This window comes from Octodon degus, unplaced genomic scaffold (genome assembly GCF_000260255.1).
Source record: "Octodon degus isolate 3935 unplaced genomic scaffold, OctDeg1.0 scaffold00024, whole genome shotgun sequence".
In the NCBI taxonomy this organism is placed as follows: domain Eukaryota; kingdom Metazoa; phylum Chordata; class Mammalia; order Rodentia; family Octodontidae; genus Octodon; species Octodon degus.
The window spans coordinates 5,972,562-5,994,789 of NW_004524600.1; the positions used below are offsets into that span (position 1 = coordinate 5,972,562).

The 22,228-nt window shown below is 48.7% G+C and overlaps 1 protein-coding gene across 2 annotated transcripts in view; it reads left to right on the plus strand.

The window, feature by feature from the left end:
* The window catches only part of Tmem181 (transmembrane protein 181), a 50,162-nt gene that overhangs the window by 22,458 nt on the left and 5,476 nt on the right, over positions 1-22,228 (plus strand). For both annotated transcript variants that reach the window (XM_023712251.1, XM_023712250.1), the window contains exons 5-13: positions 691-812; positions 5,677-5,787; positions 13,677-13,757; positions 15,308-15,407; positions 16,114-16,244; positions 16,434-16,525; positions 17,374-17,431; positions 19,800-19,902; positions 20,323-20,374. In XM_023712251.1, the coding sequence (XP_023568019.1) occupies positions 691-812; positions 5,677-5,787; positions 13,677-13,757; positions 15,308-15,407; positions 16,114-16,244; positions 16,434-16,525; positions 17,374-17,431; positions 19,800-19,902; positions 20,323-20,374 (850 nt within the window). The remainder of the gene's footprint in view (positions 1-690; positions 813-5,676; positions 5,788-13,676; positions 13,758-15,307; positions 15,408-16,113; positions 16,245-16,433; positions 16,526-17,373; positions 17,432-19,799; positions 19,903-20,322; positions 20,375-22,228) is intronic.

The following is a 22,228-nucleotide window of genomic DNA, read 5'->3' on the forward strand; positions in this document are numbered from 1 at the left end:
CATTGAGCCATCTCCCTGGCCCTATTATTTGATTTCATGATAGCCACTCTTTTTCGAATAAGATGGAATCTCAGTATTGTTTTAATTTGCATTTCTCTAATGACTAGTGATAAAGAGTATGTTAAATCTATGTGAGTTTTGGAAGTATAGCCATTTTGACTGTGGTGGTTCTGCCTATTCAGGAACATCAGGTATCTTTCCATTTTCTGATCTTCTTTTACAAAGTGATATAATTTTCATTTTAGAGATCTTTCACTGTCTTGGTTAGGTGAACTACTATTATTTCATTTATCTGGATGCTATTGAGAATATAATTAGAAAAATAAAGTATAATCAGAAAAACCAAAGTGTGTTTTGATAAGCGTTAGAAAGATTTTTATGGGAAATTAAGACTAAACTGTAACTTCATTAGCTGTGAAGCACTCACCCCACCCTCGTGAAATGAAAGTTAGGGCTCTGCACTGGAGGTTTGAGCTCAGGCCAGGTCATTTGTGGACTGGACATAGAATCTCTGGGAGGGCTTTCCATTGCTGAGTGAATGTGAGGTTTTCAATAGCACAGGGTGATGTGGCCTCAGAGTGCTAGCGGGCACTGTGTTCTGGCCCCACTGCCACTGCAGAGCCTGGCAGGCACTTTTGCTGTGGGATGGGCCCAAGGTGGTCTCTGATGCTCAGTTTCTTTCTCTTGCAGAAACTTCTATTCAGACAAGCTTTTCCATGACTGTCAAAGTCAATGGTGTGGCTCAAGACGGAACCATGATGTACATTCACAACAAGATTCACAATCGGACAAGGACCCTCACATGTGCGGGGGTGAGTGTGTTGGATAACTCTGGCTCATATACCAGTGCAGACCTGTTTCTGCAAATCTGAAGGTGGCCCCTACAGAAGCTTCTGAAGACTGTCCCTAAGTAGGAAAGACAGAGTTGCCGCAAAGATGGCACAGAAGACTCGCCTAGTTCTGCACACTGTTGCCCTTAAAAGTTCTTATTAACTGGAACCCATGTACACACACATACAGGCCTGAACACATGCATAGATGCGCACTCACCCTGCTACGCACCCTGAGTGTACTCCATCCTTGTTTCGCTGTGCGTGTATCTCACTGCCTGGTGTGTCCACGGAAAGGCTGCCTTTCAGGTGGAGGCCTGCCTCCGTTTCGTGGTCACTCCCATCATGGCAGCTTAAAGTTATTGGCAGCAGGTGTTGAATCCCAGGTCCCTGTGGGGAGGCAGAGTGCCCAGGCCTCTTAGTGAGTGAGTTCGCTTTTGGGCATCTAAAACATGAGGGTCCAGAGTGGGAGGTGAACCCTCACTTTTGAGCTCGTTGTTACTGTGTTTAGTTTAGAATCTAAAGATTCAGAATTCACTTGCTGTGACAACAAGAAGGTCACATCAGGACTCAGCAGGGTCCTGGATGTTGGAGACACTTCCAGGTCCACGTCTCGGTCCAAGAAGCCAATATTTGTAATCCCAAAGTTACGTTATTGGAATCCCATCAAATTGATTCCAATCTACCACTTACAATGCAACCCACGGCGAAAATAAAGACACTAAATTATATCTTCAATGATTGGGGAGTCAAGGGGCTCTAAGTCCAGCCATGAAGATGGCTTTCTGGAACCAAGAGAGTGACCCACGGCCTCACCCAGTTTTATTCAGTGGGGGAGTGGCTTGAGGATTGACTGAGAATTATGGGAAAGAGACTACTATGAGCTGAGCTAGGTGTGTGGCCTAAATTTACCTCTGCGATATGCAGAGAGGATATGCAGAGAGAGTAATCTGCATTATAGAGTATCTAATGTTTTGGTAAGTCTGGTGCTTCAGCTTTGGGTAGCCTTTCAAGTCCCAGGAAGTCATAGTCTCTGTTTCGAGGCTCGATCCCAGCTGGCGCCGCGGAGCATTAGCTCTACCATCCTGTCTCAACCCGGCTTACATTAAAGAGCAGCAGGTGTAGGTTACCAGGGAAACACGCACACCACCTTGAAAGACTATCACCAGCACCTCAGCTAGACCAATATACATTGCTTAAGGCCAATTGAAGAATAAACAGAAGACCTAGCCAGCTCTGTACAGAACAATACAAGGAAATAGAGTCAGGCTCAGTCAAAATGGAGATAATCGCTCTTCTTTCAAGGAGAGCTGCTCAGGTGGGCCTCCATACCTGGAAGCACAGGGAACTTGGCAGTGCATCTGATGAAGGGACCAGACAAGGGTTTCAGAGACAGGACGTGTGTCTAGTCTGTGCAAGGCATAGTGCTGAGTACTTTCCATAGGTTACTCGTTAATCTTCACGGCAGGTGCATGGGGGAGTGACTGGCATTAGAGCCCATTTTATATAAGGAGAAACAGGCTTTGAGGGTCAAAGCCATTGTTCCAGGTGACACAGCTAGTAAATGGAGGGACCGAGTTTGAGGCTGTGCTTTTCTGTCCTGAAGCACATGGGCTCATGATGTGTCTTGCTTCGTTAACTAGCAGTAAAGACACTAGTCTGTTTGTCCTGCTAAGTAAATATGGAGCCTGCACGGGGGCCGGCCTCCTCCTCTGTTCCCCCTCTGTGAGCCAGGTCAGGATCCTGGCTGGAGGGTGCAAGGCTGTTGGAAAAGTGAGCCATGCTGACAGTGCAGCCCTCTCCAGCAGCGCTGTGACTCGTGTCTTTCCTCGCTACAGTCACAGTTTCATTCATCACAGTCTAGGTGGTGTCTAAAGAGGGCCAGAAGCAACTGGCCTCTTATTCTGCTTCCTGCCTCTGCCCTGTGTGAGTGGCCTGGGTTAGCAGCGAAAGAGTATTATCCTCACCTGTGACCAAGTTGGGTGCAAGCTCCACTGCACCTGTCTGGGGAGAGCTGAGGATCAAGCTGGCTCAGGTGCAGAGAGGAAAATGTTGGTACCTGTGGGAGGTGTCTGTGCAGCCCTCCTGCCTGTGTGCTGGTGTGCACAGGAGGGATGGCAGGTGTGAAGCTCAGGGAGGACAACTGGCTAGGATAGCAGCTGGCCTGGTCTTCTCTCTTCCTCAGGCAAGAATGGGCCAAATCGCACCTTTGGCAGCACTTGGCACAGGCTAGAGAGCTGTTCAGTGCCATCGCTGTGGCTGGTGTGACATATTACCCTGTGTGGCATTTCCTAGCACGTGGGCTTACTGTTTTAGAATCAGGTTTGCTGCCTCTCACCCACCCCAAAGCCAGGGCTTCAGGGAGAGCCAGGCCACATGAGGGTGCTGGCTGCATTGTCACACCTAGACGTTGGCCATCACAACATTTCTGTCATTTCCTCCTGCTCCGGTTGGTGGTCCTGCCTCAGCCTACACTGTGTCACCCCTTGGGAACAGTTCTCTTCTGTTCTTTGTCTACCCGTCTGTCCCCAACCCTCAAGGAACATTGTCCTGTGTTAAGAAAACATGGAATCTTGGTGTTACAGAGGCATTTGCCATTCTCCTTGAATACTTTTTTTTTTTTTTTTTAGTGTATATGCTGCCAAAGTGAGCCCAATTTTTTTTTTTTTTTATGCAAAAAGGAAACATTGTCAGTCTTGGGTAGCAAGGTTGTCTACCCCTTGCACAGGGAACAGCTGAGTTCCTGTCACCAGGGATGCTGCAGTCAGCATTAGAGCCATGGCTTGAATTTGAGATCCACAAATCTGCAAGTGGCTTCACATGGGTTTTTTTTTTTAGTGTGAAAGTATATTTAAGCCAATCAGTAACTCTTGTTAAAACATCCCCTGAAAATTGAGTCATGTTCTTATCCTTGTAGAAAATTACAGAGATCCTGCTCTGGCCTCATTGTCCAGAGAAGTCCACATTTGTAATCCCAGAGAAAGGTTACTGCAATTCTAGTGAGTAAATTCTAATCTGCCGCTTCCAGTGCCAACTATAGTGAGACTAAAGAGACAAACATTCATGTAGTTGTGAGGAGGCAAGGGGGTCCTAAGTCCAGTCAGAATAATGACTAACAGGAACAGAGGCCACGACCCAGGGCCAAACCCAGGTGTTGCTAACTTGTGAAGAGGGCCATGGCTCAGGGGTGAGTGAGTGACTGAGAATGGTGGGAAGTAGGTGAGTGCCGTGACCTGGGCCAGTAGGGGGCGGAGTAGCACCTCTGCAACGTGCAGGGAGAGGTATGCAGAAACTACAGGATTCTGGGAACAGGTGGCCTCTGAGTTTGGAGGAATCTGCCTGCTCGTTTGAGGAAGTGTTTTGTGTTTCTAGTCTGCTTCACGCGTGCCCTGCGCCTCAGTCTCAGCTGCAGAGCCCTCGCTGGCCTGGCTCACCTTGTGAGCCGGAAGCTTTAGGCAGGCATCACTTCACTGTCCCATTGCTTCAAAGGCTACACCTCAGCACCTGTGCTAGACCCACTCGCATTGCCTGAGGCCAGTTCAGGGCCTAAGGTATCATCCTAGTCGGCTCTGTACATATCAGTACCCAGAATTAAGGCCAGGGTTAGCCCAAGAGGAGACAAATGGTGTTCTTTCAAGAGAGCCATCCCAGTGGTCGTCCAGAAGTGCTTCTCTGTCCATCAGAAATATGCTCACTGTCTGCCCCTGGCCTTGCATCTGTGACTATTGGGAAGGAAAGGCGAGTATTCATAAACACGTGCCCATGACTAGAGGGAAGGAAGCTGATTCAAATGAGAAAAGCTGCTCAGATGGAAAGAAAACTGCAGCTTGCATGAGAGGAACAATAGCAGCGATGTGGGAAGTGGGGAGGAGCTGGGGGGCCTGCAGGGCAGCCCTCCCCACCCGGCTGACTGTGCTGAGCTGTGCCACGGGTCCCTGGCTGCCAGTTTGGCCAAGTGTTTTAAGACTTTTCAGCCTTTATGCTGCTTTGGGCCTTGTGCTTTTGGCTTTCCCTCCTCTCTTGGGTGAGCATTACCTGTGGGGCATCTATTTTCTTGTTCTGACATTCTGGGTTTGAGAAGCCTTAGAGCCAGGGCAGTGACAGTGGCACTTGGAAAGGCACAGAAGTTCTGAGCAGTGGTTGGGTTACCTTATGGCCCAGAGAAGAAGAACGCACAGCACAATCCAGGGCATGCTGGCAATGTGGCAGGGCTGGGGCAGACCCTGACCAGTGCATGTCTGTGTCCTGGAGCAAGGATTTGTCCACCTGTGCTTCTATAGGGGACAGCCAAGGAAGAGGCAGAGAACACCGATTTCTGATTCCCAAAAGGACTTCATGGTAGACCATACAAATGACATCGTCCTCTCGTGGCTGTTCACATAGCCTTTCCTTGTGGGGTGGGGAAAAGAGAAAGGCTGTAAGGAACGACAAGCAAAAAGGGGAGGAAGAAAAGCATGGTGCCTGCTCCGTATGCACGTGGTAATTGCAGGAGGGCGGGCTAGGCTGCAGCAGCCCATCTCCTGGCTTCCTCTGAGGTTCTCTTGTGCGGCACAGTGTTTATAGAAACACCAGGTTTGTGTTGACGCATGGCCAACATTTTTATGCAGGTGATGTTATTTTCAGTAATCCACAGTAGGGCGATTCTGATTATTACAAATTGTATGGTATGTTTTGAAAAACACCCATTTGGCACTTTCTAGGAACTATTCTTAACTAGTGTCTGATTTTCTGAGGTTTTGGTGAATTCTCTGAGGAAAATGAGTGTTGAAATGTGTGACTTGAGGGTCAGTTGGTGGGAAGGTTCTCCTCACTGCTTTGAAGTTATTGATCTCCTCTGTGTTTGCAGAAATGTGCGGAAATCATTGTGGCTCACCTTGGCTACTTGAACTACACCCAGTACACGGTAACTGTGGGATTCGAGCAGCTGAGCCTCCCTGTCAAGGAGATGAACTTCACAGTGAGTACGCTGTGCATCACACAGGCTTCTGTGCAGCTCTGCTGGCTGGTTGCAGCACAGCGCGCCACCTAGCAAGATTCTTTTGGACAGGAAAACCCTGATTTCTTAAGTGTATAGAACTATGAATAAAAAAAAATAATAATAATAAAATAGAACTAAGAATAGCTGAGGGGAGTGGGGTAGAAGTTGGAAAAACCTTAGGTGTACTGAGAGTTAGAATACCATAGTCCCCAGTACGAAGGGATGGAAGGCTCACGTAGTCGACCAGTGGTCCTGTGAAGGAGGCCTGCTCCACCTCCAGAGGGGTCGTCAGAGCCTTAGGAGAGGAGGGCACTGTGCTGATACATTGTCCTTTCTCGCATCCGGCTGAAGTCTACCTCCTTGTCCTTCATGGGACCCTCCGAGTGAGCAGGGATGGGTGCTTCAGGTGGCACAGATGGGCTGTGTGCAAATCCTGGCCTGATTGTTTACCAGATTATCGTTGTTGAGCCTAGTTTATTTTACCTGTAAAACAGCTGCTTTGTTCTATTGTATTTAATGAAACTGGTAAGGGATAAATGGGGGGGCGCTCATTTTGTATAGTACTTTGCTAGTATCAGCAGCCAACGCTATAATGTTAAACAGGTTTTGTTAGCATCTTGGGCTTCTGAAATTTTCTCCTATGTATCCAGTTGATTTTTACAATTTTCCAGTTGATTTTGCTACAAGTTCAATAGAGATGACGTTAGATTGGAAAATAGTACAAGTTGTTTGCCTAAATTAACATCCTAAGAAGCTAGCTTGAAAACATGCATTTGGGGTCCAGGGGTAAGCTATAGTTCAATTTCTTCCTATGGATAATTGTTTTTTGCTACCAGGGATCGAACTCAGAGCTATCTCCCCAGCCCCTAGATTTAAAAAGAAAGTTTTCTTGAGCTATAATTCACATACCATAAAATTTACCCTTTTAAAGTATATGGTAGTCAGGCATGGTGCATGTGTGTAAACCCAGCACTTGGGAGGCTGAGGCAGGAGTATTTCTGTGAATTTAAGGCCAGCCTGAACTGCATAGCAAGACCCTGTTTCAACAAACAGAAAAGCAAACCAGGGCCGGCCAGATAGCTCAGCAGACTGAAGGGTCTGCTTAGGAGGAGTGCAGGTGCCAGGGTTGGATCGCAGGTACCACAAGCCCTGCCTGCCCTGCCCCTGGGGTGCACTGAGACAGCGACTGAGACTGGGTGTGGTAGTGCATGCCTATAATCCCAGCACTTGGGTGGCTGAGAACAGGAGGATCACTACTAGTCAGATCTACGTAGTGAGACCCTGTAGACCCAGTGCTAAATCCTTTTTTAAAAAAAGGGAAAATCAACAAAAGTCTTGGTTCAGTCATGTCATGTATATTCATAGTTGTGCAGCTGATGCCACTGTGTAATTCCAACATGTTTTCATCACTCCTAGAAGACACCTGTTAGTTGTCGCCCACGGCTTATTGTCACTTTCTTGTCCCTGAGACATAGTATCTGTTGCCCACAGCTGAAACAGAGAGAGGTTATTTACGTTCGGATTTCATTCGGTGCAAGTTTGGCTCTGAGGCAGGGCAGCATGACAGGCCAGGCAGAGGAGAGCTGTGTGTGGCATGACAGTCGGGCAGCAGAGGGAAGGCAGGCATGGGGGGGCTGCCCTCCCACTGAGCCCCCAGCCACCTGCCTCTGTGGAGTAGACTCCCACCTCTGAACAGCATGTTAGCTGTGAGTGTCCCAAAGCCCCACCTATGAGTGTATGAGGGTTTTGGGGGCATCTAGCTATTAAACCATAGCATTCTGCTTCAGGTCCCCAAAATCTCATGTACATCACCTAGTGCTGCTCATGGTGTGGCAGGCAGAAGTGGAGAGCAATGAGGAGGGGAGCGGGAAGGGCGTGCTCTGCATCCAGTCTGCCACGCCCTCCTTCCCTGGAGCCAACCAACCGTGGACCGAAAGTGCATCAAAATAAACGTCCCCTCCAAGCTATGGGTGCTGGGTGTTGTGTCTGAGCCTTGGAGTGAGTGATGAGGACAGCTCGTCTGGGTCCCTGCAGTCACCGCTTGTCCTGTTGCGCTGACTGTTGGCCTGGTCTGGACAGCTCCTGTGCACGGAGTCAGAGGGGGCGGCCTTGTGTGAGCGGCTGCTTTCCCTGAGCATGCTGTTCTCAAGGCCGTCCACATGGTTTAGAGCATCAGCACTTCATTCTCTTTTTTCCCCCCTGAATAAAATTCCATTGTATGAATGGACCACATTTTGTTCATCCATTCGCCAGTTGATGGACATTTTCCATCTCTGTATGTCTATATTATATCTATATATTTCTATTGCTATGTCTGTATCCATGTACAATACACAGCGTACCCTGGTAAAAGAATTATTCGTGCCCCCAGGGGAAAGGGCAGGACAGCATGCAGTTTCATCAGGCTTGACGTTCGGAGCGGTACACGATTGAAGCTTAAAAATGGTTTCTTTCTGAAATTTTTCCAGTTAGTATTTTTGGGCCATGTTGGCAGAAGGTAACCAGAATAGCGGTGTTTCCTCCAGACGGCCAGTGAGGGGGCTGCTACACGGGTAATGCTCACCTGCTGTGCCTTCGAGGCAGGCAGCTGGTTTTGCTGGTGGTGCCTGCACACACAGTGGGGCTCCAGGCCCGACTTCTTGAAGGCCATTTTTACTCACCTTCCTGTGGGTCTCCGGAGCTTTTATGACGTATTCTCTGTGCATCCCGTGGGGCCTTCACAGTTTACCTGGGCATGTTTTCCTCCGAGGGCTTCTCAGAGTACCCTCTGAGTGACACTCTGTACCCAGCTGTTCATGTGTTCCTCCTTTATCTTCCTAAACTATGACTTTTGTGGGATGAAGTTAAAACAACAGCCCCTGCTCGTGGCCCTTCGGTCCTCTCTAGTGGTCACACCGGTTTCCGTGTGAATTGAGAGAGCTGGCAGGCGGCCATGTTTGATAATGGATGTCTTGAACATTGTTCTCTTCTGTCCACAAGTAGTTCTCTAGAGTGTCTTTTGCATTGCTTTGAAGGTCTGGGAAGCATGGGGTGTGAATTGGGTCCTCATTCCAGGAATTTTGCTCACTGCTCTATGTCAGTAGATCCGAAGAGTGGCTCCCCAACACGTGCTCCCCACCCTCCGGGTGTTCCTGATGCTGTTGGTGCATTTCAGGGGGTTCGAGAATATAAGAAGACATTTGTTCTCTGTTGAGGAATTAGCTCCCGAAGCCAGTTTTCCTAGTTATATTTTTCTCAAAATTCACATCTGCACAGGATTTGATGTCATCTTTGCCTATAAGAAGTTGGAGGAGATACTGAATGGGTTGGATGTGTGACCCAGGCCACAGGCCCAGGAGTGTCATGGTGGGAGGTGACCTAGGACAGTGGCTGTGTGCATGTTCCCGATGTAACTTCACAGTCTCACAGGGCAGGTCCAGCCTCCGAGAAACAGATGGCTTTGTGATGCCAATAGGACCTGGACGTAAAGTCAGTAGTAGAGTGATGTGAAATCTTGATTCTTTTCTGGGGATTTTACTCTTTATTTCCTTCCATTTATTTTACATTTTAATTTCAAGTATATATTTGAGAGGTTAAGAATAAAAACAGAAAACACCTTTATTTTATAGAATCAGGACCTTTTACACCGGGAAGCATCCCCAGGCTGGTATTGGTTCTTACATGCTGCTGCCTGGTGTTACCCACAGTTCTCTGACCCTTATTCCTCTGCCCTGCTGAACGCGGTCTGGCTGGTGGGCTGGTGGGCTGGTGGGCTGGGGTCTGCAGTCTGCAGCAAAAGGGCAGGGTCTGTCTCTGGGCTGTAGTACAAGGAAGGAAACAGTCTCTTCAGCCCTGGCACAGTGAGCTATAGGCTGAGCTGTTCCTCTGCTCTGACTTTGAGGAGCACATGGGCTGCCAGAGAGGACTGTGGGTGGAGGAGGGTCTAGCCAGGGGGACAGGACTGAACTGAGTGTAACAAAGGCACCCGAGGCCCCTGTGTCAAAGTTGAGCATCAGGCGAATGCTTGCGTCCCTGTCTCCTCCAATTAACCATAGTTGAGAACCAAAATGTGTATTTTAGCTTTAGCCTCATGAATAAATCATTATTTTCTAGTGTTAGTTTTTTAAATACATCCATTGTTTCTTGTTGCTAAGACAAAACCCCCCTTCTTCAGTGAATCCATAGTTCTTAGGGTTTTTTCTTAAGAGTTGCAGTCTCTTGAGGGTGAAAAGCAGTATTTTGTCACTCTTACTTTGACCATATTTTGTATTTATTCTGATGGTAACAATTCTGTCTTCTCTTCTAGATCATGCCTTACAGTATGGCTTTTCAAGTAGGACGTACTCTCATTCTTTCTATTTGGGTGTTGTGTCCACCTCACCCTCCTCCACACTCAGAATCATGACTGTGGTTATTCTATAAATGACATGATACTGTCTTCAAATTTCAACACTATAACAGTATTCATAATAGTTACGTTTTGGATTTATAGTGGAAAGTGTGTGTGTGTGTGTGTGTGTGTGTGTGTGTGTGTCTGTCTGTCTGTCTGTCTGTCTGTCTGTCTGTCTATGGATTGAACCCAGGGCCTTCTCATTGAGCTACATCTCCAGCCCTTTAACAAATCTTTTATTTTAAGAGGGGATCTCATTAAGTTGCTAAGTTGCTTAAGCAGAGCTTGAAGTTGCGTTCCTCCAGCCTCAGCCTCCAAGATAATGACTGGGGTTACGTGTTTGTGTCACCGCACCCAGCTACAAGTCCTTGTCTACTGTACCTCCACTGTTTGCTAGGCACGGAGTTACTGTTTCTTGTGCATTGTGTAAATGTCATGCTAGTTCTGCAAAGTAGGTAATGGCACCTCATCTTCTGGAGGGGAGACCCGAGGCTCGTGGCCTCCTTAGTGCGCAGCTGGGGAATGGAGGCGCTGGCACTCAGAACCCACACGTGCTTACTCGCTGTGGGCTCCACTCTGCCATCAGCATAGGTGTTAGCTGTTGGTTTTCGCTTGATACTTTTACTGGAGGGAGTGTTTGACATACACTGAAGTGTACATATCTAAAATGTGACATTTTGGGACTGGGGAGATAGCCCAGTAGAATAAGCGCTTGCCTGGCAAGCACAAGGGCCTGAGTTTAATCCCTGGTTCTGCCAAAAAAATAAATAAATGAATAAATTAAATAAAATACGACATTTGACCAGTGTTGATGTACATCAGGCCTGGGGACTCATCCTCATAACCAGGGTACTGATATGGGCCCCTGTTGCCACCCATCCCCTCTAAAGATCTTTCCCCATGTCCTCTTGTCATGTCTCATCCCCAGGCCAACACTAATTTGCCTTCATTACAGATTCATTTACATAGTTTGGAATTTTTTATAAATAGAAATAGTTTATGGGGTATGCACAGGAATACAATGTGTACAGTACATGCTCTTTCGTCATAATTCTTTGGAGATTGACTGCAATGTTGGGTATAGCTATAGTTCATTTTTGTTGTTGTTCCTACTGGTAGCCATTTGGCTTGTTTCCAGTTTGGGAGTTTTATAAAGAAAGCCACTGTGAACATCTGTGTGCACGTCTTTTGTTTCTTTAGGATGAATCTTACCAGTGGAGTAGCCAGTCGGCATGGTTGAGCCCCAGACTTAGGCTGACGTCATGTTGTTCCACATCCCATGAGCAGTGCACGAGTGATCCAGTTTCTTACAACCCTGTCTGTGTTTGAAAATGTTGCGGGGTCGGCCAAATAGCCCAGTGGATTAAAGTGCCTGCAAGCAGGTGCAGGGGCCAGGGGTTTGATCCCCAGGCCTGAGGTGCTGGCCCCACACCAGGGGCGCGGTAAGACTGCAATTGAGACTGGGCGTCGTGATGCGCACCTATAATCCCAGCTCTTAGGAGGCTGTAGAGAGGAGAATCACTACGAGTCCAATTTAATAGTGAGACCCTGAACACCCTGTAGACCCTTCCCTAAAAAAAATACAGAAAAAAAAATGTTGCCACTGGCTTCTGGCTTGGGCTTTTTCCACCAGTAAACCTACCATGTTCCTAATGTTTGTCTTGATTTCATCCTCTGAAATAATATATCCTTTTCATCTTCCCTTTCCACTGTCTTAAGATTTTTCTTGTTTACTTAAACAATTTGATTGCAGTGTTCCTTGAAATCTTTTTCTTTATATTTCTTACACTTCAATGAGCTTGGATTTGTGAGTTTGTAATTTTCTCACCTTTGAGAAAATTTTAATCATTATTTCTTCAAATATTTTTCTGTCTTCCTCCCACCGTCGCAGATTCAGGACTCCAGACACATCTCTGCGGCCCCTTGAGGTCATCCTACAGCTGCCGTGCTCCCTCTTTTGCTTTTTCCTGTGTCCTCAGCATTCACTGTTCTCTGATCTGCTGTCTTTCACGTCTGCTGAGTGTGTTGAGCCTTTCACCTCGTGTTCTTCTCTGCTAGTTCTATCACTTTGATTTCTGGATTGCTTTGGGTGGATTGAGGTTTTTCCTTATTATGGTCTGTATTCACCTGCTTTTTTTTTTTGTTTTGTTTTGTTTTGTTTTGTTTTAAATGTAGTGCTTGGAATTGGACCCTGAGCCTCCAGAATGTGAGGCAGGTGCCCTACCACTGAGCTTGCCCCCTGGCCCATCTGGTAGTTTTGATTCAGAGCAGATGTTGGTAGTTGCGGGGTTTCGTTTTCTCATAAATGTTCTTAAGCTTTGCTCTGGGATGTTATCTGTCGTGTAGTAACACTTGGATCTTTTCAGGCTTTAATTTTAAACTTTGCTGGGTGGGACCAAAGCAGTCAGTGCTAAGTTTCAGTCTGAGTTTGCTGCCATGGCAGCAGAAATGTGCATTCCTTGATGCCCCGGGGCATGCAAATTTGCTCTCTTGGGAACAGGTGGCACCACTGGCCCCGGGGGAGGCTTGCTGCTTCCTGGTGTCCGCTCACACGTGTGCTCTGGATGGAGATGGGGTGGGGTGCCTGTGGCCAAGTCATGGGGCTTTTCTTTCTAGCACTCAGTCTATGGAGGGCTCCCAGCTGTGTGCTCCCAACTCAGGCAGAGCACATGGCTCTCCTTGGACTTCCCGATGACTGGGGACATCTAAGGGACACCTTGTTCCCTTCAGCCAGACGTTACCTTTCTTCACTGCCTCAAGTCCTGTGTCTTAAACTGTTCACATGTACATTATGTGTGTGTTTGTTTTTGTATACGTGTGTGTTTTAATGTCATGTAAATCTGTATGGCTCTTACTTTCTGTGAGGTGAGTTATTAAAATTGCTGAGACGACTTTAACTCAATGTGTAAAAATGATGGTCTCATTGGTCCTGTGCAGTGCTGCTTTCTGGGTGTGGCTGTGAGTCTGGCTTGGGACTAGGCCTGCTGGGCCTTCTGCTTTCTGCCCTGCCTTGGACAGGTGGCAGCTGCACCTTTGGCTCATGGAGGAGCAAGGACCTGCGCAGTCAGCAGCACTGACAAACGTCGCTGCAGTTTACTTTTCTGGTTTCAGATTCATATTTGCATGCTTTACTTAAACCTTCATAGAAAATTCTATTCACGGGTTTGCATCTTACAAAAATCTATGTAGTGCAAAGATTCTCTGTTCAATCCCCAGTAATGGGGGAAAAAAGTATTAAATTTTTGCAACATAGAGGAAAGCATAAAAAAAAAAAGCATTTAAAATTTTTGGACTAGGTGCCTATGATCCTAGTACTTAGGTGTTTAAGCCAGTCTGAACTACTTAGTGAAACCCTGTCTCAAAAAATAAAATAAAATAAAATAAAGTAAAATTACCTACAGCCTCATATTTGGAGGAAACTATTACTAAAGGCTAGTGTATTTCTTCTTAGCTGCTTTTAAAAAACATCTTGCATTGTTTCTCCTACTTTGCATTTCAGTGGAAGACATATGACCCTGTGTTTTCCCAGTTGGAAATTTGGTTTCGCTTTGTCTTTGTGGTGCTTACCTTCATCGTCACCGTGAGTACCGTTTGCTGGGGGGACGGCAGCAAGTCCCAGTGGGGCCAAGGCTGGTCTATGCAGTTGTGGTCCCCGGAGAGCAAGCTACGCAGGGAGTTCTCCAGCCCTACAGTCTGTGACAGCAGGCAGGCCTGGTGCTGGCCATGCTGTGTGGCAGGGCAGCCGAGATGCTGTATGCAAAGAAGCGTGATGTAGATTGTTTAATTAGGACCTCTGTCCCTTTTATGTGAATGTCTGTCAAAGTGAAGTGACAAATGCCACCGAACCTGTGTGGAAGAGATTCTGCCTTATCTGGATGACCTTTCTAGGTACAGATATAGCCATTGTTGGCCTTTTATGTTTGAAAATTGTACAAGAAGTTTTAGTGTCTGAGTTTTTCAGCAATAAGGCTCCAGAGAAGTGGTTTGGAGTGGCACACTTTGGGCTCTTCTGTGTCCAGGTCACTATCGTTGGGGGAGTACTTCATTCCTAGGAACATAAGGGTGCCACCCCACAGGGCTAGTGTATGAAGATGAGGATTTATGAGTTAGAGACACGTGTGCCGTACTTAGTGGCTAGCCTCCATCCGAAGGGTAGCATTTTGCCCTCATCAGCTGTTCCCCCAGTGCTGGTACAGAGGGGTGACATTTAGGTAATGTGTCCACTCCTTGCAGTGGAGGCCCTCCCGCTGCTCCCTAAGGAACATGTGGTACTTTATAGACTTCTTGGCAGAGCAGGACACAGGCATGTGGTAGGCATGTGGGGAGGGTGGTTAGAAGCAGGACATAGCCCCTATGTTTGGCTGGGTGCTTGTGTCACCCAGAGAACCTCACTAGTGAGGTGGGTGCTGGCATCTTCTCTGGCTGGTGTGAAATTGTCACTGTTTCTCTAGGGCTGCCTGGTGCCTGAGATTCTGCTGGGGTCCAGAGACTGGCATTCGAAGCCTTAAGTATGTTTGTGAAAGGGCAAACTAGGCTTAACCCTTGTCAGACAACCTGCACTGGGGAAATGACCCAGGAAATCCAGATTGCCTAGAAAATTACCAGTGTGGGTCAGATTATAGAAAAATAAACACACACCTCCTCAGCCTAATCATCACAGATTAAATACCATGTTAAAGTAGCTTAAAGACACTTTCCAGGGCCCTCATACCTTCCCCAGGAGGCCATCTGTATAAACTGCCCCATCAGAATGTGGCCTCTTGGTGGAATCCACAGATGTCCCTGTGCCTGGGGATCTGTGGGTATCATCTGAGCGTGAGTCCAAAAAGCACCCTGCCCAGGGGGAAGTGAGACCAGTGGTGCTCTTTACATTTGCAGAGAATTTACAGCCACTGTGTTCCTCCTCCTCCTTGCTCCTGTGAGAATGTCTGTGACCCATCTCGCCTGTGGTCCCCACGCAGCTGCCACCCCTCTTGTCTCAGGGTCATTGAGGCCCCTTGACTGCAGTAGTTTACTCAGCCAGCCCTTAACCCAGCACATCTGGCCTGGCCCGCAGACCACTGTGGGGTGGGGGCCATACCTGATGGGGGGCAGAGCACGAGTGGTCTCTGGGGTCTGTTTGCTCTGCAGTGCCTGTTTGTGCATTCCCTGCGCAAGTTCTCCATGAGAGACTGGGGCATCGAGCAGAAGTGGATGTCTGTCCTCCTGCCACTGCTGCTGCTGTACAATGGTAGGTACTGTCGTTGCCCTGGCCCTTTCCCCTTCGTACTGAAAGCTGGCAGCCATCCTGGAGGTGGCCTAGTCCCAGAGTCCCCAGAGGGAGATGCCCATGGGAGTCCCTGCAGTGTGTTTGGCACAGTGCTGCTTCCCGGGTGCCGTTTTGCACAGGCCACAGCAGATGCTCAGGTCTTTAACTCGGCTGCAGACCCAGCAGGCCTGGAACTTGGCTGGTGATACCCACGCAGTTGCTCCAGAAAGTGTTTGCTTCCTCGGGATTCCAGGGCTGTGGGAGGAGCCGATGCAGGGGCAGACGGCTCTCTGTGGTGATCACTGCAGCAATCTGTTCTGTGGCTTTTAGGCATTTTGAAAACAAAATAGCAGCTGGGCATGGTGACATACGTCTTTAATCCCAGCACTCTGGGAGGCTGAGGTAAGAGGATTGCAGGCTTGAGCCCGGCCTGGGCACTTTAGGAACTTAGTGACTTAGCAAGAGCCTACCTCAAAATGAACAGTAAAAAAAAGGGCTGAGGACATAGCTCAGTGCAAAGGGCTTAATCACAGTGCAGAAAAAAAAATACAGAGAACAAACATAGCCTTTGATTCCCTGGCTTTCCTGTGGCTGTGACTGGAGACACCACCCTGGCCTCGAGGAGCCTGGGCTGTGGCTGTTGCTGCCAGTCTAGGTCTCATCAGTGTTTCTGTTGCTTGCCTTCCAGACCCGTTTTTCCCCCTCTCCTTCCTGGTGAACAGCTGGTTCCCAGGGATGCTGGACGATCTCTTTCAGTCTGTGTTCCTATGTGCCTTGCTGCTCTTCTGGCTGTGTGTGTACCACGGGATACGAGTCCAGGTAGGCGTCAGCCAGAGCTGCCTTCGCAGACGCTCCTGGAGACCCTGCAGGCTAAGAGGCACCACGCAAAGCCCCTTGCTCCACTGGCGGACAGCGGGATGCGCACCGTGTTGAAGTGCTGTGGTGGGGTGGTTAGCGTTGTTGTGCCAGAACTGCTGACTTTGTATTCTCTATGTCTTTCCTTTTTAGGGAGAAAGAAAATGCTTAACTTTCTATTTGCCTAAGTTCTTCATCGTCGGACTATTGTGGCTGGCGTCTGTCACTCTAGGAATATGGCAAACGTGAGTGATTGTGTTTGATGCATTGGGTCCTTCCTGAAAAGCAGTGACAGCTGGGCCAACCAGATCTGACAGTGGCCTTGTGGCCTTACCCAGAAAGACTTGTCTCCCTGAATTTCACTTGTGGCTGGGTGACTGGTTCTGAGGATCTGCCCAAGTGGCTTGTTGAGAATGCATGACTAGTACCCCGGCGTGGAAAGTGAAGGAGCTGTGCCAGTGTCGATTTCCCCCCAGAGACTGGTGTTGGCGTGATGCTGGGCTAAGCTGTCCTCTGCCAGCAGACGCTCTGGGTCCTCCCAGCCTCCTGCATATGTCTCCAAACGTTCTAAGCCTGGGCTTTATCCTTTCAGTATCATTGTCCTTCGGTAGGCGGTGCCACAGCAGATGCCTGGGTCACAGCCCAGGAAGCACTGTGTTCAAGCAGTTTCCAATCAGGAAATGGCTACCGTGGTTCGTGTGAGAATCAGACTTCACCCGCCTGCTCCACTCCATGCTCTTGCGTCCCTGGCAGCTCAGCTGCCTATTTTCTTTCTGAAAATTAATTTCATAGGAGTCAGTATTTACCTCCATTGCTCATGAAGAGCTCTCACACTTGCAAGAGCAAAGAGACCTTTGTCATGCGAAGTGCTGCGACCTCCCTGTGTTGGTGAATGTGGCTATTGGTATTGGCTGCTTTTTCAATGTGAAATCTGGAATTTAGGATCTTTCACAAATTTATGACTTTTTTAAAAAATTATTTGCTGTTGTCCCAAGTAGTTTACATTAACAGTTTTTAAAAAGCCAAGTGAGAGAAGTATAAAATAAAAAGTAAAGCTCATTACTAATGTGTAATTTTAATAATCATTTTTTAGAATTAATGAATTACATGACCCAATGTACCAGTATCGAGTGGACACTGGAAATTTTCAGGTAAGGCGTGTTAATGAAGCCTGAGAACCTTGTTTTAAGTGCCATCTTAGGAAGGGATTCATTTTGTAACTTAAAATGTCCTGTTGACATGATTTTCCTAATGAGCTACTTGGGAGGGGCCCTAAATAATTTAAGGGTGGAAAATTTTTAAAATGTGTTAGACTTTTGCAACTATTTTGATTCCCAGTCTGGTTTCTGGTTGAAGTTCCAGAACCCAGGAGGTGCAGCAAGTTTTAGGGCAACTAAGAAATCATCCCTGTGCATGCTACTGTGTAAAGGTTTCCAGGGTAAGTGGTGCACCTCCTGTGATGGCAGACCTTTCAGAGCTTTCAGTAATACAGCCTGCTACGGCACATGTGACATAGGTTCGCCATCATTGGCCTACGCAGTGTGACAAGTGAGTGTTAGGTCACCCTGGGGCCACGCATGGGACAGTGCCCTGTGTCACTGTCCTAATGTTCTTCCTGCTTTTATAGCAAGGGTCTCACCAGTTTATTTCATGTATCCTGGCTGTGCCGCATCCTGGGCCCAGCTAGAGGCCGAGCCTTAGGCAGAGTGCTGGGGTGGAGGTGCGGCCCAGTAAGGAACCTTACTCATGTAGACGTGAGTAATTTTGCTATAGCATAAAACTGCAGGCTGACTTGCTTGACGTGCAGCCTTCTGAGGGTGGCTTTGTAGGAGGTGGTGAGATCCTGCTGCTTTGTGGGAAGCGTAGGGAGTGGTGAGATGTCAAAGAAGTCCACTGTGTGTGGACGTTGGTTTGTGTGCCGGGAGAGGTGTGACTGCTGATTCTTAGGCAAAGTCCAGTGGGAGTGCTGGTCCTCTAAGCTGGTGGCATCGCAGGCTGCTGCTGTCCCAGATACTTAGGGGAGGCTGAGAGGTGCAAAGAGCACTGGCCACACTGTGGAGACGAAGGTGAGGGATGGGATGGGGACATGAGACCAGGACACACTCAGTGGGGCAGGGCCCAGCAGGAGGCAGCAAGGGGGAGGCTCACGCCCCGCAGTCCAGGGAGGGGCTGCAGATGATGTTTCGTAGTCAGGGGAGGTCATGGACAGAGAGGAAGGAGGTGCGGTTCCCGCTGCGAAGATTCAGCAGCCCCCGGGACAGGCTCTTGGTGAACGAAGCCCCCAGGTTTAGGAAAAAGAACAGTGGATCATGCTGATCTGCTGTCACCAAGACTTTCACTGGCACCATCCCTGTTGTGTTCATGTGAGGGAGCTCAGAGCAGAGAAGAGCCCAGAACCAGGAGCAGCAGTGTGCATGTGACTGTGTTGGAGCTGTGGCAGCTCCAGGACTGGGGCCAGGTGACCAGGATCCCCAGAAGACCCGAGAGTGGGCGTTCCCTCCTTCCTGGTCTTTCGGGGTTTTTTTCATCTGTGAAATGAGGTAGTAATGGAACACACACCTGCCCCCCTCCAACAAGAACTGTAGAGCAGTCCTGTCACGTGGCCCAGTGACAGCATGTGGAAGGCCGTAGGTGAGGCCTGTCCGGGGGTTGTGAGTCAGCTCTTCCTATCCCAGCCAGGCTAGCTGGAGAGCTGCTATGTGGGTCTGCATCTGTTCCTGAAGGACCCAGTGGAGGTCAGCAGTTGCTGGGGTGCTTGCAGCAGCCATCTAAATGCTCCCTTTTATCTTACAGTGGAGAAAATAAAGCCTAGACCATAGCCACACAGATCCCCTCAAGGCAGAAGTAGAATCTGAGTCCCTGACCTGTACCTCTGCTCTCTGTTTTGTAACTGTGAAGGGGAATTCTGCTGTGTAGAGGACAGGAAGGGATAGAAGCCCCTGCTGAGAGGAGCATAGGACCCGAAGGAAAGCAGGGTCTCAGCAGAGATGAGGCATTACCTGCCTCAGGCCTGGCTCTGAGCAGAGCCTCTGTTCGTCACTGGCAGTGCCGACTGGCAGGGCTGCTGATGCGCCCTCCTCAGACCCCAGCTTCAAATGTATTCCTTTCTGCCCCGCATTTCACACACAGCAAGGCAGGGTGGGGTGGGGGGTCCTTGAGACTTGTCAAGCTCCAGGTCCAGCCTCAGTCCTGGGGGTATGAGCCTCTGCCCTCGTTAGCAGGGAGGGACATTCGTTGGCCTCCACCACTAGGCAGATGCCCCAGGCCCAGGCTGGCAGGAGGCATGTGGCCAAGGGGGTTGGCCCTGGCTTTTCCTCTGATGTGTGAGGCCTAGCGGTGCCCTCTGGTGGGAGCTGCCTGTGTTTATGGAGGACCCCTGCCCCATTCTGTGACCAGGAATGACCTCGGGCTGCAAGTTCGTCTGGTTGTGCATAGCTTTCCAGCCTGTGTGATGCTGGGAGGAGCTGTGTGCAGGGGCTCTGAGGTCTCTTCTGACTGAAGTACCATTTTTCCCCCCAGGGAATGAAGATTTTCTTCATGGTGGTGGCAGCTGTGTACATCCTGTACCTCTTGTTCTTGATAGTGCGTGCGTGCTCCGAGCTCCGCAACATGCCTTACGTGGGTGAGCATCACTTCCGGGGCCACTTGCAGCAGTAGTCACCCAGTAAGGCTGCCTCTGAGGGACATTGAGCCCCTGGGAGCTGCACTAGGTCCCAGTGGATGATTGGCCATTTGGTGAGAGGCCTTTGGGGTGGAAGCCAGTGGCTCTGGGTGCTTTGGAGCTGTGAAAGCAGCCCAGATCCTGTTCCTGTCAAGCCTACTCCCTAGTCCTTGGTAGAGTGCGTCCCCTGATCACAGGGTCCATGCCCCATGTCCTTCCAGAATGAGGTTGCAGGAGCTCTCCTGAAGCTGCCTGGGTCCTGAGCAGCTGCCTTTCAGCAGTTCAGCAGGCTGAAGCGCAAAGGCAGAGGACTGTGGGTGGGTGGGGTGGGGTGGGGGTCCTTGATGCACGTAAAATTTGCTGAGCATGTTTCTTTTTTAGATCTCAGGTTAAAATTTTTGACAGCATTGACCTTTGTAGTGCTTGTTATTAGGTAAGACTTTATGTTACAAAATAACTTTGAATTTTCATTCCATTGTCATGAGTATCTTTTCTGTTTGTGCATTTACATTGAAGTGGTTTTGATCCCATGTATGAAGACCAGTGGGGAGGTGGCTCTGGGCCTTTGGGATCCTGCTAGTAGTTTGGGAACAGAGGATAGGGATTGAAGCATGAGTTAGTGTTGCAGGTGTTGGGGAGCAACATGCCATTGGGCCCAGGGAGGAGCTACTGCAGTGCTTGCCTGTGGTGCCCCCGGCAGAGGAGTTTGTTCCTATCAATAAAGTCCTAATAGTTACTTGGCTGTTGAGTTTGCCTGGCTCCTGAACTAAAAATGCAGAAGAGTAACAACCTAGTTCTCTGCATTACTTTCTGGTGCTTTGGATGGCAGTTATTGGATGTGGGGCTTTCCCTGATGGGAGCCTCCCAGGGCCTCTGGGAGCCTGGCCCTTGCTCAGTTCTCCAGGTGGCTCTGGAGCTCCCAGCCTCTCTGAGGGTGAGGACTCCTATCCAGGTCGGCCCTCTACCCCTAGACACAGGGATCCAGTTCTGCCTTCTAGGTGTACTTCAGTTTCATTCAGCAACTAAAGTCACATGAAGATGTAAGTTTTAAATATTGTCCAAATCCTTTCTCACTGTTTTTAGAGGAGTCCATCCATAGTTGGCTGAGTCCAAGGCAGGCGAGGAATGGTGGAAGGTTCTGGAGGAGGAGGGAAGCTGCAAGCAGAGAGCGGGGCTGGGGCGAGAGCTCTGCCCTCCCAGGTCAGACTTGCAGGGACCAGCGTCTCCCAACCAGACCCACTTTGTAACAGCAAGCTAGTTCTAATGCTCTCAAATCTAGTCACCATCCAACATATAATTAGTCCATGTGTAAGAGTTGCCAGAGTCTTCAGTTTTCAGCCTTGCTGAAAAGCCCAAGTACAAAGTCTTCTCAGAAACAAAAAGTGAACTTTAGCTCAGAGCCCATGTAAAATTTTTTCAAAAGTTAAAACACAACATGAAATGGCATAGGGCAGACATTCATATTTCAAATGGCAGAATCAGGGGATAAAAAGCAGTGGGACCAATGCAAAACTAAAACCCAGCAGGGCAACGTTAAATCCTGTAGCTTCATGTCCGGTGCCTCTGGGCAAGTTGTGGTGAGATGATATGGCTGTCCATATGGCGTGGACAGCCCTGCCCCTGTAGTATTCTCGATGGTTGCGCCTGTCCTGACTTCTCTCTTCCTGACTTTGTGCTCATTCCTTGTGGATTTCCTCAGATGTTCTGCATTCCTGGCTTCTCCAGTTTCCCAGGGTCTCCATTGCATCTTTGGCCTCACTGTCACAGTTCACACCCTGCCCTTTCAGGCAAGCCACCTGACCTTCTAGGCTGTCTTCTAAAAATTGGGCAGAAGCATCCTTGACTCTGTAACTCTTGCATTCTGCATGTCTGTAAAGCCAGCGCCACATAGATGATGCCAAGGTATTGGCACCAGCTTGAACAATAGCCAGACCCCCTTGAGCCTTGGCTGTAGCAACCCCAAGTGCCTGGATGCTGAGCACTTTGAACCAAATTCTGAGGAACTAATTGCTTTGGCTGCTGTCCTGGGGCACAGTGCTCTGTCTTCTCAAGTGAAAGCTTTGTAGCTATACTCTTGAGCCTGAGAAGGTGGGGTTTTGTCGATTCTTCACTTGTCCACAAGCCATTTTTCTTTGTTCTGATGTAAAGTAACTTGGCCTTCTTTTTAGTACTAATCATTTTAGCATCCATGTGCTGCTCTGCTCCAACTTTATAGGCCCTGACTTCACAGCATTAAAATCACTCAGCTGTGCCATTAGCTCTTGATTCTCAATGAATTGTTGGTTAA